The sequence below is a fragment of the Labrus mixtus genome, chromosome 15, assembly GCF_963584025.1.
Source record: "Labrus mixtus chromosome 15, fLabMix1.1, whole genome shotgun sequence".
NCBI classification, from domain to species: Eukaryota; Metazoa; Chordata; class Actinopteri; order Labriformes; family Labridae; genus Labrus; species Labrus mixtus.
Genome location: NC_083626.1, coordinates 24,832,385 through 24,846,577, shown reverse-complemented (window position 1 = coordinate 24,846,577; position 14,193 = coordinate 24,832,385). Strand labels below are relative to the sequence as shown.

Here is a 14,193-nt window from a genome sequence, read left to right as displayed (position 1 = left end):
CATGACTTCTGTGTTTATAACTTCATCTCAGTGTACTGCAAAAAATAAAGGTCTAATTTATGTCCTCAAAGACTGCAGTGAAACAAAGCGTACATAATAAAAACATTTTGTATAACTTACTTTACAAGGAGCATTTCAAAGTCCATGTCATCATATTTGATTTCTAACGAATCAGGCTGCAAATAAATAAATAAATTGGGTATTTATTGGGCAGGAAAGGTGAAAACAAGAGACACTGTGAAGCTGCACTCTGCTAAGTGAAGCATCGAGTGTTCTCAGTTCACTAATGTTAGAGACTCAAAGTGATCTCGCTCTCATGGGGAACATTTGTTTAAGAAATTTCCATTCGTCCTTGAATGGAAACAGGCGTGTTCTGTGATGTCAGCTGATGAGGTTGTGCCATCCATTTTTTATTTAAGGCTTCAGTTTATCCTCTCTTTTAACTGCAATGATAAAGCTATTTTGGTCTTGGGTGTAATACTCTTTTTCCTCCAGTAGAGGGCACTTAATGCTCAAATAAATTGTTTATAACAAGTGTGGTTTATGTTTTTGGTGTGTCACCACAGTTATTTTTTAAAACCTAAATAAGGGTCTCAGACTCTCAGTGACGGGAGCTTTCCATGAAAATAAGAAGGTTCTAAGTGTATTTGGTAAATCCTTGAAGCAAAACTATGTTTAATGTGGAAGTTGGTCTGGTAGCTGGAGAGGTGCCAGGACACTTCCCGAGTACTACCGAGGTGGCCTTGAGCAAGGCACTAAACCCCCAACCGCTCTGGTGTGCTCCCTGTGTAGCAGCCTCACTCTGACATCTCTCCACTAATCCATGTCCACAGGTCCTGTTTGTGCACGTGTGTGAGAACCATGTCTCTAAATGACAGAGTGTAAAAATCAGAACTTCCCCTCAGGGATTAATAAAGTAAATACAATTAAAATTTCCAATTTACGGATTGCCCCTCAGGCCTTTAATAGATATGTGTCTTGAGGGCATTAAAAGTGAATCACTGATATGGAGCAGGTTTATAGAGCAGTGATAACAAACAGATATGAGGTCTGGTCTTCCTTCAAAAACCCTGCTGTATTGATTCAGAACATTCTGTACCCATTTCTTCTAAAAGTGCACAAGTAGATATTTAACACCCATTTGATAAGGTTTCAATTTTTATGTGCATAAGGGCTGCATGTGTTCCATCCTAAGACGAGCAATGAGATCCTCTCTTCCTCAAGTTCAGATCCAGATGAGTCATAAGACCTAATAGGCTTGTATTTGTATTTGCAGGATGAATCAAAGTAACATTCCCCCGATGCGACAGATGTTGCTGACAAACAGCACGTTGCAATTCAGCATGTTAAAATCTAAAACATCTACTCATTGTCCTTCATCCAGGCTTTTGATAGATGAGTTTACAGCTCAATGAAACATAACAGTGCCTGTTTAAAAGGCTGATCCTTTAAAAAATGATACGGGCAACTAAAGGAGCTTCAGTGGGAACATGTGTTTTGAAATAAGTTTGTCCTTGAATTGAACGAGACGTATGTTCCCAGCTGTCTCCTCGTGAGGTTAACCTATCTGCTGGAGGATCTCGGAGCGTTGCGACTCACCCTGGCTGACATTTTGCTGCTAGAACATTTTGTTTGGTGTATTTAAATATTGTATGCATATTTTGAATTACTGCAATTACTGAATTATCTGTGTTAGATTTGATTAATGACAGCACAGTCTTTAGGCTGAAGTCACAGCTGTAGATGTTCTTGGCTTGATGAGCTTTTATTTGTAACGCCTCTTTGATTTTGTGACAAACACAGGCTGCGTGTCTTGTAGCGACAGTCAGTCTCCTTATGACTCTATCCTTTGGGGAATGACTTGATGACATGTTGACAAAAGATTCTCTTTTTATACCAACTAAATACCCAAAGCCATTTGAAATTCTCTTGGTCACTCGGTCCTTTCTATTTTACACACCAGGTTATTGTCTGAGCTCATCCTCTGGTAAGAAAGTCTCTTAAAATGCTGCAAAAGGCCTCACAGACATCGCCTGGTTCCTGTGACTCCCTTTGCAGATGTAAGCTGAATTTTCACCACAGGAACTTCCTCTGAGACGAGGACCCATTCAAGAAACTCAATGTGTTTTGGCTTCACGGGTCCACAGTTGAATACAATTCTTCTGAGGACATTATTTTTTAAGCCTTTAACTTACAGATTGATGGGTGGTTGGTGTGGGGGTCAGGAGGCAACCCTGATTATTACCTTCTGCATTCAAACATTGGCTCACCCCAACTTCACATGAAAATTTGACTCAATCAATCCAGGGTTAAGTCAGGGTGGAAAAAAATCAGCTGTTCGCATTCACACATGCAGCTAGTCCCAACAATTTCAGAAAATTTGTGCATGTGTGAACACACCACATGTGTCATAATGGATAGATAATGTTTAGGAAATGTAAAAACCTCATAATAACCTAATAATAAAAATGTTTCCAAAAGTCTCCATTGAAAGCTTCTCACCTTCCCTTTTTAGGAAAACACATGTTTGTGGAAGTCATTTGCTGAAATAAGTGTGACAGGATGAGGACAACTCATTGTGTATCAGAGTTAAAGGGCGTTGACCCTCACTTAGAGCGGAAACAGATCCTTTTATTTGGCTGATCTGTCGTCCATTGTCACAGCTGTTCCTTACAGCTGCACAGTCCAGCTCCAGTTGGCCTAACACACCGTGCTACGTTACATGATATAGACAGTGCCGAACGGTGCTGGAGTGAGTCCTCTGACATCTTCAACACCACACCTCCTCATATCTGAATCTAATCATGTGTGTCGAGTGCAAACACAGCGACAATCACCACGAGTGGGAGTCATCAGATTTGAACCAAAGGTCGCTGCTGAACTTAAAGTTATAAATGACTGTCCGTGTCCCCGCTGGATAAAGTTTTCTCTCAGAATGGACATGATTCTGTAAGGAAGCTAGTTGAAAAGGACTACACTGTACACTAAGCACCAGTAGATGGTGTTCATGAGTCACAGAGCAGAGGATGCAGAAGTATCCTCTGCATTTTGTTGAAGAGCACTTTGGTTTCAGGACCTATAATAAAGTTTTAACTGAACATGTCGGAGACAAGTTTTCCAGTTCTTTTCTGCTGACAGGATGCGAGGGAGGAGTCCTTAAATCACACCACTGCGGTCTGTGAGATGCTTCCAGTGTGTATTCACGGTCAAAGAGCAGAAATGATCTCTCTGTGGTATTCAAGAGGAGTCTTAAAGAGCACTGGAACAAACGTCTGCTCGAAGGACTTGTGATTCAGTCTCAGCCTCTCCCTTTGTGTTTATGTGTTTATTTGATTTGACATGGTCATAGAAACCAATAGAAACCACTTTTTTATATTTGTAGAGAAACGGTAAATGACTATGTGTCAAAAGAAGGCTGGATCTAAAAGGTGAAAATATTACAAAATGAAAATATTAAGAATACAAAATCTTTGTGAATACAACAAGGATTTACATCAGTTTTGTTCCTTATTAAGCCATGATTTAACAAGTCTATTACATATTGTCCAATCAGGGTCTTGCACATCACAATGTGCCTTAACGATTTAAAAAGAAAAAGGTCAAAGGGGAAATAAAAAATCATAATGCAGTGGTTGATTATTCGACATCCTACAGTTGTCGTTCTCAAAAATGAACGAGAGCTATTGGTAGCTAACTGCAGTTTTCTTCATCTCCCGTTCATCGATCATCTAAAAATCTCCCTGAGAATGATGTTCCACAGGTGGAAAAACATCCTGATTATTACTTGCTGCATTGAAACATTGACTCACTCCAACGTCACATGAACATTTTGCTCTAGGGCTAGTAGGAAGAATTTGGGGTAAAGTCAGGATGGGAAAAATCAGCTGTTTACATTCACACATGCAGACTGCCCTGAAAATGTTGAGGAAAATTCAGGAGTTTTGTTCATGTGTGAACACACCACATAATGGATAGATAATGTTTAGCAACTGTAAACACCTCATGTTAGTCTTTGCTTTGTGTCTGACACAGTAAGTTCCAAATTGAAATGAACAATCTCCCTGAGATTGAAGTTGCATCCCTTGCAGTGGTTTCTCCTCTCAGGTGGAAAACCACTGCAGGGTTTATGTCTAATCCATAAACTGTCTTCTCGTCATGTCTCAGCAGAGCCGGAAGGTTACACTTGCCTCCCTCATGTATCCTTCATGTTGTTATCCATCCTCATGGTTTTGATTATTGACACTACACTTTGATCTTTTACAAAGTAATCCTTTAGCAGCTGACTTCATGCCCTTGATGGTATGTGTTATAAGTATTGTACTACATATGTTTTATATAAAGAATTGTTTAAAAGCAAATTATGTCATAGCATGCATCTTAAAGCTCCTGTGGGGAATTTTCATTGTGTGTTGATTCTGGCGCCCCCCTGTGGACAAAGCATTACCTCATATCTAGTTGCATGTCATGCTCATGCATATGCAGTGTTCTCTGATTTAAAATAAAATCTTATCCTGCTTCTCTTAAAAAATGTAACGTTTCCCTCACTGTGAATCCTAACCATGAAAAATTGTAAACAAAAGCTGTGTCTGCAGCGTGCTGTCAATCACCTCGTCTGACGCCCACAGTACCCAGTATTTTTTTAAAGGTTAATTTATGGGCTTTTTATGCCTTTATTGTAGAGACAGGAAAGTGGCTAGAGTCAGAAATCAGAAGACAGAGATAAAGTGGGGAATGACATGCAGGAAAGGAGCCAGGCCGCCTACTTGTAGGACTCCAGCTTCTGGTCATTTGGCGCGCACTAACCACTGGCTACCGACAGTATTTTATTCCAGTCTTTTCCATCACCAGCAAAAAATGTTCTCAAGGGAGCTTTAAATAGGGGAGAGAATAAAAAACTTAAACATACGGTGTGGAGAAAGAACACTTCTCTGGTGCCGTTTTTGGAAAACACATTTGCATATTTTAATGATGAACAAGTAGTGGATGTATTTAAAAGTTTTTTTTTACTTAGTTCTTGAACCTCTCATGTCCGACAAACATTGCTGTGTAATCGAATTAGTTTGTAAGAATGCAACTCTCACAATACATTCACAACATACCAACCAGCATGATAAGCCCGTTCTGTTCATCTCTCCTTTTAGCCTAGTTTGGAGAACACATGAGAACAGCTCCTCTCTATTTTTATTCAGGGTTCAGCTTTTAATTGGAAACAGCTGTTCTCACAAATCTCTGTGTTACAGTATGCTGTTATCACTGCTTACATGATGGACCAACACACACTGCTGCTCACAGATGCTCATGTCGGTATTTTAAAAACATTTCACTGTTTTGTTTATCCTTATGGCATGTCGGGGATGGTAAGGCAACACGGGGACTTTTATTATGTTTCCTTTTTTCCTCATTTTGGTTCTTGTTGTAATGCACGTTACATCTCCAGTAGAGGGCGCTTAATGCTAAAGTATGCAACATTTAGCCACTCACATCCCTTTTAGTTAAGTTTCAAACAGCAGTTCTATTTTCTACAAAAAAACAACCTTATAGTGTTTCAATGTCCAGGAGTTTTAATACTACTTTTATTTGACATTTATTAAGTAGGTATTATTTATTAATAAGTGTAGAGTGCAGTTTAACTACATCTCAGTAATACCAGTTATGACTTTGAAAATATGTGACCTGAGGGCATGGAAAGGAAACCAAAGACATGGGTGGGTTTAAATGAAAATAACAACGTCCAGTCGTCTTTGTTTAACTTTTTTTTTTTTTTAAATAAAAGGTAATGTCACTGTTTTATTCATGTACTGTATATGTCAGAAAAATGGGGCAATCTTACACCTCATTATTAACCGCTATAATAAAGTCCCTGCAGAGGAAGGATTATTATATTACTATTATAGGCTGTTATATAGGAAATGCAGAAAATGTCTTCACTTTAATTTGACTGTTCTTATCATATCTAATATTCAAATGTTAATTAATATGATCAATACAATGTTTTTTTTCTCAAGAAAACACAACATACACCCACACACATACATTTTCTTCCATGTGTGTTTGAATTCAAGTGAACTGCATGTAGGGAACATTACAGAGAAAAATATCGTCTTCTCATTTAGCCTGCATGATTTTTTAGAATCATAGATAGCTTTCCAATTTGCATATATTTCTAATTCATATGCATCAAAATGAATGAATAATGAGAAGTTTACTGTAAGGCTGCTAATTCGTGTGTATTTTTTTTACTCTTAATTCACTAATTAACTCTTAATTAATATATGAATGCAGGATTTGTACTTCCTGTTGAGTCTTTCTTCTTTAAGTGTGCGACACAGCTACTTTTACTTAATTCAAACTCTTCCTAGAAGGCTACTTCGTTTCATTTGGAAACTCTTCAAGTAGTAGCCTACCACAGGCGGACTTTGTGTCCTTACGTGGATTCTGTAAAGCACCACGAAAGCATAAGTTTCTCCGGCCTCGACGCACGTGAGCAGTGCGTGGTCGTGTAAAAAACTAACGCGGGTCTACGAGGTGGCGTCTCCCCCGCACAGGGATTATCTGTCTTCTCTTTCAGCACTCCCTGAATTCCATTCCGCCTTTTACTTTTCCTGCAGCGCGCTCTCTCTCTCTCTCTCTCTCTCTCTCCCTCTCTCTCTCTCTCTCTCTCTCTCTCCCCCTGCTCTGTCCCAGCTCAGGACTTCCCAGTGACTTTGCAAGACTGCACTTAGCACACAACAAGTCCCAACTTTCCGATTGCACGAGCGAGGAGGCAAAAGTGTGGAGTCTCTTTCAAATAAAAAAACAAACAAACAAACAAACAAACAAACAAGCGCGTAAAAATAGGATCCTTTTTTTTAAACCTGTTGATGAAGTCCCACCGGGAGTGGGGCGCAGAGGAGCAGCAGTCCGGGTTTCTTCACAGAGAAAGAAAAAGTCTGAAAAAAGGTGCACCACTCCACTGAAGGACCTCGGGGTTTTTTTTTTCTTCCTTTCTCCCCAGCAGTCTGCAGCCTGTGCTGGGTTGGTGGAAAATGGGCACTCCGACCACTTCGATCTGTGGACTTATCTTCTGTTTGATACTCACATGCCAGCTTGTTACTGTAAGTGAGCTCAACTTCACTCTTTCTTTTCACTTCTTTTCACCCTGCACTGTGGATTGTATGTTTCATTCACACACAAAACTCTAATATGAAGCTGTTCAAACTCTCGGGGGTCAAGTCAAAGTAACAAATCAGTGCTTTTTTATGTCCTATTAAAGGCAGCATAAAAAAAAGTGAGGCATGTGTTGATGGTTGCTATTTATGTTCAGTAAATAGTGTGGTGTGCCTGTGCAGGGCTGCTCGCATGTTTTAAATGATTCTCAGCTCACTCTGTCACATCAGCATGTACCGTTTAGATGCTTTTAAAAGTAATGTGACAAAACTAGATGCTGCTGTTGAGTGAAGCTGGGCTAAGTTTGTCCACAGATACAAGCTATTCATAGTCTCTCTGGAGTCCTCAACTCCTAAAACCTCCTCAAACTCAGTCAGGCTGCTTTGCATTGCCTACACTGATTACGCATGGAGTTGATCTTATTTGTGATCTTGGGAGTGTATAATGTATAGAAAAGTGGCTTTCATATGAGAATTTCTCGTTGGTGTCCTGAAACATTTGGACTGACTTCTCTTCTTTGTTTTCCTTATTAATGACAAAGTTATGAAAATCTGTTAATGTGCAAAAAAAAGGCTGTATGAGTATTTTATAAGAAAAGAAAGAAATAGTGCGCTTGTCCCTTCAAACAAAACACTTTTTGACACCGCACCTAAATGCACTTTTTTCTAAATGTATGTTATAATATGTTCTGTAGAACTACTGATTGGTTTGAAACTTTGGCTTGAATGCGCAAGACACGTTTTTGTATCCAAGATTAGGTCTTCAAATTGCCATTGTTGTCAAACCAGTAGCCAAATATCACAATTATATAAAGTAAAGAGAAAAGCTGCAAATCTTCACATTTCAGAAGTTGTAAAGTGTTTGGCATTTTACATTATAAATGTTTGTAATGAACTGTTGGTGAAACGAAGGCTCTAATAGTGCACTGCTGGTATTTTTTCCAGCATAATAAAAGACATATCAGTCTTATATACTTTTAACCGGCTGTATCGGAGGTGTGAATCATATAGAGGATGAGCATCGTCTTGCTGCTGAGAATAGATGCCCCCCCCCTCCCTACCCAACCGCCCTTCTCCACCCTCTCAAAATCCCGTCTGCTCTCTCACCTTTGTGCCCTCGAATAAACAGAGCTGTCACGGCTGAGATATCTGTGACTCCTCTGTGTTGATTTGATCTGAAGAGGAGCCTTTTTTATTTTTTTGAACGATGGGACATCACTGTGGCGTCCAGCAGACATAAATCATACACCTGCCGGATAGAAGAGGATATGAGCTGTGATATCCCAGACGTTTGAAAAGCTTTATGCTGATGACTCCAAGGTATATTTAACATCCCGCGGTGGCATGGCATGCGATGGAGTGCCAAGCCTTCTTCTGCGGAGGAAAATTATCTATAACTATTGTGTCGGATCACAAAGTTTGGAGAGAAAGTTCAGCTAGTCCACTTTCTTTGTCAATTTAGTTGCAGCGGTGGCTGTTTACAAGTAAATCTAGTACAAAAAAACAACATCTATTTTACAAGACAGGGGCATAGGAGAGGAATGAAGCCATCACAAATAGTAGGCAAACTCCTCCACACTGTCTAAATCGCACACCAAAAGTGAGACAGTGCAGAAGTTCACCTGCAATTTTGGATAATTGAAATCAAGAAAATACCCAACATTAGGTGCAATATGAATTCTATTTCTGTTGCCATGGTATCAGGTATAGATGTAGTTTGATTTTGATCAAATCAAAGTTTAAAATTCTGGTGTCATGACAACCCTAGTTTGCTCATAATGGAGTAATGTTGGGTAATATTACTCAGAGTACGGCATAGACCTGCGTTTTGTGAGATATCTGTTGTCGTGATGTGGTGCCATATGAAAAAAAAAAGGTCGGTTGATTGATCAGTTGCACCCTCAAAGACAACACTAGTTCTTTATCTTCGTTATCATCGATCCACAAAAATCTATTCTGGTTCCCCGGAGAGCTACCATCCCCTGACACTGCAGGTTGAAAGGAGACGTCCTGCACACTTTAACCCCTGTGTGATTGACTACCAAGCCAACAATAATACCGTAATGAAATTATCTGGAACCACAAGCATCTGTTTCTCGCATTACTCGACTTTGAACTACGGCAGGCCGACTGTCTCTCTTGATTCAATTACGCACACGTTCTGGTGTTACTATGGGCCCTCCTCTCACCCCCGCTGGAATGTCAGGGTCATGCGCATCAACTCAAACAATCAAAGTCAATAAAAACTCTCAGTGGGTAAGAGGTCTCAATAACAAATGAAGCCCCCGTAGCCTGCTGTGAACCACCAGCATGTACAAGTGTGAGAAACGATTCAAGCCATTTTTCTTACGGCATAATGTTCCATAAAACCTCTTTTGATTTACACCTGAAGATGAGTTGACCTGGTCTTACTTAATCATAAATAAGTGAGTGAGTCCACTTTGTTTTCTTGATGTATGACATCAGATTCCGCTGATAATTTTGGCACAGAGATCTCTCCCAGTATAGACTGTCATAAGTGTCCCTTGACTTCATCGGGGGTCGTTGTGGGTTGGGGGGAAGGGCGCCCTGGATTCCTATGACTCTATAGACGGAAGAGTGTGTGTCATCGGCGTAAAGATCTGTCTTTCTCTCCTATGTGTGTAACTCAATTCTTTCAATTGCTGCTAAATATTTCTGCAGCATTTCACTCTGATGATGTTTTGAGTCTCTGCTGGGTGATGTGTCGGCTCTGCTAGGTGGCTGGTCTCTGTGTGTGGCGACCCGACTACCTGGTGTTTCATTCCCATTCAGACTCAACGAGCGCTGACTCTATGGAGTTGCAAAGCACAGCAGTGCAAACACCGGCTCCACTCCACAGTTTGAACAGTAGATCAGGTCCGCCCCCCCTTCCAGACCTATTCACATAATTGCCCGAAGACTGGCTCTGGTAAACATTGCATTGTTGAATCATAGCCCCAGGGGAGAGGCCATCCTGGCTGAAGGGACAATGCTGCACAGAAGTGGCTCGCCCCCCTCCTCAAGCACATTGGCACATATGGAGCACAGGCCGGCGGGCTGGCATTTGTTGACTCTGCAGCGAGGTGTGACTCAGGCCGCTATAGGGGTCAGCGAGGTGAACCTGACTCTGTTTCTCAGTTCAGCAGGGGTTCCTTCTGATTTATTCCCAGCCAAGTTTAGCTCCCGCTGCAAAGTGTTCTAAACTTTTCACTTTGAATTTGTGTGTGTAGTCGCGTCTGCTGCTCTGTTTTCAGTCATCTCACTAGTTGACGTTATGTGAAACACTTTGCATGACTTTTGTGCAATGCAGGCGATTCAAAACGTTGGTAAAAAGCTGTGATGTGCTAAATGAGTAAAGACAAGCATTTGTTCAGCATTTTCTTAATAATTTCCGTGGGTATTTCTCGACTGCTGCAATAGCTCCATTAGGTACAGATGCTGAAAATATTCTTTTCAAGTTTATACTTCTTGGCCCCCCAACAGAGAAGTGAGCCTGTTTGATGAAACATGTAACTCAGTTTGTATGAAAGAGGCACACCCCATATGCTTAACTCAACGGGACTAAGCCTGGTATAAATCCTTAATGATGATGTGGTGTTTGAGATTGTTTCTAACACTTGGCAGCCTTTTGTTTCTATTCATCTTATGAATTAAACAACTGTCAGCAGGGCGACATGTAGCCATGTTTATTCCGTCCACTGCAAAAGTAACTGTGCCACATTAATGCAGTGTTGGGCTTTTCACATTGATTTGCATTTAATTCACATTTCACCAACTAAACCTGAGACTTGAAGAATGCTTTGGAAATTGGGCAGCAGAAATATGTTGGGTATGCATCATTTTCTTTGCAACTAGCTTGAGTATGCAAAAAAAAGAAAATCGGTGGGGCCCTTTAAATGTCTTATCTTTTCTTTTTCATTTTCTGATCCATTTCCTAGTTTGCAGCTCATGCCAGCCTTGTAGTGTGGTGTTATTAGAATGAATCCAATGCAGGGACTTTTTTGATGGAACCATATTTTCAGAGATCAGAGTGGTGCATGTTCTGTGATGCAAAGCAAGAATTTAGATTGCAGAGATGCATCAAAGCCTAAAGATGAATAAAATATATCTCTGTTTTTTTTTTTCTCTCTCACACCAACTTGCACAAACATATGTCTTCTCAGAATACACTCTGATGCTCTGTGGCTGCTGCTGCTGCAGGAGCGTTGCCCTTTCATGCCTGACTTTGCGTCCGTGTCGGACAGAAGAGCCGACTCCAAACACAGCTGCGCCTCAGCTGGTACAGCAGCAGCAGCAGCGCCTTGCATGTGCTGACATGAGCTCACATACTCCTGAGTACCGCTTTTTGTAACTAGAGTCCCACACTTTCCATTCACGCCTCCTCACACGTTGATACTTCTCTTTTTGAAAGCTGCAAACGGCTTTTGTTTCAAGCGACAGTTTTACAGACTTTTTTTTTTTTATCCTCCTCAGATTCGTCTGAAGCTTCTGTGAACACATCTTCACTTCCTTATTTGAGAGAAATTTAATTGATCTCTTTTTGATGTTTTTCTTAAGTTTTTAACCATCAAACTTTTTCCATTAATTCCGCCGCTTTATAATTTCTTCTTTGATAACCTATCAAATGAAGCAGACCTGCAAAAATGAACTATAAAATAATGCTTTAATAACTCTTTTCTCTTTGACCGTTCTTGTTTAAAAATGACTGTGTGATCATTGAAGTGTGGAAGCTGTGCAGCCTCGTGATCAAAGTGACCATCCTTTAACCAAACCATAACTCACGTCCTGCAAGATGCTACATGAATACTAATTTCTACATTTTCCTCTACTAGAGGGAACCAATTTAATCCGACAGCAGTGCAGCACCAGCATGAATAATTAAATTAGAAAGCTGATCCCCTTTTGTTGTGCGCTAGGTAATTGTTCATATTTAGAGGTATTGATAACCGCCTAAACAAATGCCCTTTGGTCTCTATCTCTAAAGTGAAGCATAGATCACTTTTCGTGCAATAAAGCCAACAAGAGTTCATGGTGAGGTCACAGGACGTCCTGCGGACACAACACAGACGACAAAACCAGAAGCGATAAAAAAACAGCTTATCGTCATAAACTGTGGTAGTAAAAAAAATGTCTCCCTCTCCATATGTCCTGCCATTGCTTTTTCAAAGAGTTTTAGAATATTTCGATTTTCTGGGATATTTTAACAAAAGATATGGTAATATCTATTGGATGTGGTTTATGTCACTTGTTTTCTTTGACAAGCAGGTCTTTAATTTGACATATTTTAACGCCAATGGTCAGACTGCTCTTCTTAAAACACTGAGCTTTAAATCTAACACGAGTCTCTGAGCCTGATAGCATGAACAAAAGACTGTAATAGATTTGTACAGCCTCTGAATTTGACCCATCTTAAACTGCCTTCTTCAATCTTTTCACATTGTTCTTCCAAGCTTTTTCCCAGGCTGCACTGCAGCTCGCACTCATTAGAGATTCATTGAAATGCTAAGTTAACTGTAATGCACTTTTCCCTTTGAAGGTGCTCCATAGTCGGGCCCTATTCAATCTGCCATTGTCTCTGCTCGCGGCATTGATGTGAAGTCACTTGGGTGTTCTTCACTCTGCTCAAGGGAGCTTCTGCATTGTCTTACATGGGCCCTCCCAACTTATACAGCTACTCTGATGGGGGTTGCTGCCCTTTGCGGGAAAGACGTTTTTGTGTCTTGTGAATAAAATAGACTTTTTTTTCCCTCCGGGGTACTTAAGTTTTCTGAAGAAATGCTATCACTGTTTTCTTCTCCATTGTCTTCAGGGTTGACCCTGACGTCCTGTGAAGTGTTTATAAGAAATCCCACCCTGGTGTGTTATCAGAGCTTGATGATTTCTCACTCCCTGAGACTAGTAGCGCCATGCCTCCACTTCCTCTTACTGTAAGACGAGTCTGTACCTGTGAAAAAAGAAAGGCTGCCATCTTTTCAAGAATATATTGTAAGCTTAGGTAGATGCAAATTCGCCTAAGCTGTTGGTAAACCCGTAATGTTCTCGGAGGGAGGTCTTTAGCAGACTTCTTCGGTGTAATGGCGCAGACAAAAGTAAACAAAGGGGAAAACACTGACTTCCATCTTCTGTTAACTCAATTCAGGTGCATGTTTGTTGACTATAATACACGTCTGATGCGCTTTATGGGCCCTAATTAATGAGAAGACTTTTCAAATAAAAGAGGACAAATTAAAGAAAGCAAAAAATATCCATCCAGTTTAAAGCCACTCACAAGCATTACTGATTGAGACCATGATTACACCTCTTCCCAGGACTATGTGGGCGTGGCCAAGTTTGTGTGACTAACCTGTTCATTTTGAGTAAAACCTTTTGGGAGAAGGACTTTTTTTTAATCATACTTGTTGGTGCTGAGAATTGATTCAGCCCAACATCACCAAGTGCATTTTTAAGACCCTCTTCTACTCAATTCTAAAATAAGCTGTGAATCATAAACATTTCCACAGAGACATCATTTTTGAAACTTCCCTGTGCTACACTAGCTTAATTAGCCAGTTAGCTACAGCTGGTAAAATCTGCCCACAGCTGTGATTTCAACAGGAAAATTCAAGATTTGTTTGTTGACGTCAACTAGAAACAACATTTTTATCGACTGTAGTTGTAATAGAAAGCTAGAGTAGAGAGCTAACTCAACGGTCACTGGCTCTAAATCAGGAAGTCTGCATTCACTTGTCTGAAAAAATGGACCCACTGTTTCCTAAGCCCTTTTTTCATTTTGCTATTCCCGCAACAGCGACGTAGTGAAGCGCTGCTGTCACTGGGCCACGCCTTAAGAGCTTCATGTTGATTCTACAATGTCGTCATATTGTTGTCCCAATGTCTGAATTCAAATTGCGTCACGTTGTTGCAGAAGCGTAAGACAGCATGACACAGTGGGAGCTCCACCTCTGCCGATCCCATTTGGCTCCTTTAATGCCTCTGTTACTACCTCCAAAGACAATCACGGAGGGGTGGTTGCATCGTCCCCCCCCCCCCCCCATAACGCCTCCTTGAC

General features: G+C 40.6%; 1 protein-coding gene across 1 annotated transcript in view; it reads left to right on the top strand.

The window, feature by feature from the left end:
- Nucleotides 1-6,673: 6,673 nt before the first annotated feature.
- The window catches only part of hspg2 (heparan sulfate proteoglycan 2), a 103,192-nt gene continuing 95,672 nt past the window's right edge, over nucleotides 6,674-14,193 (top strand). The window contains exon 1 of the mRNA XM_061057992.1: nucleotides 6,674-7,094. Coding sequence (XP_060913975.1) covers nucleotides 7,026-7,094 — 69 coding nt within the window. The 5' untranslated portion in view covers nucleotides 6,674-7,025. The remainder of the gene's footprint in view (nucleotides 7,095-14,193) is intronic.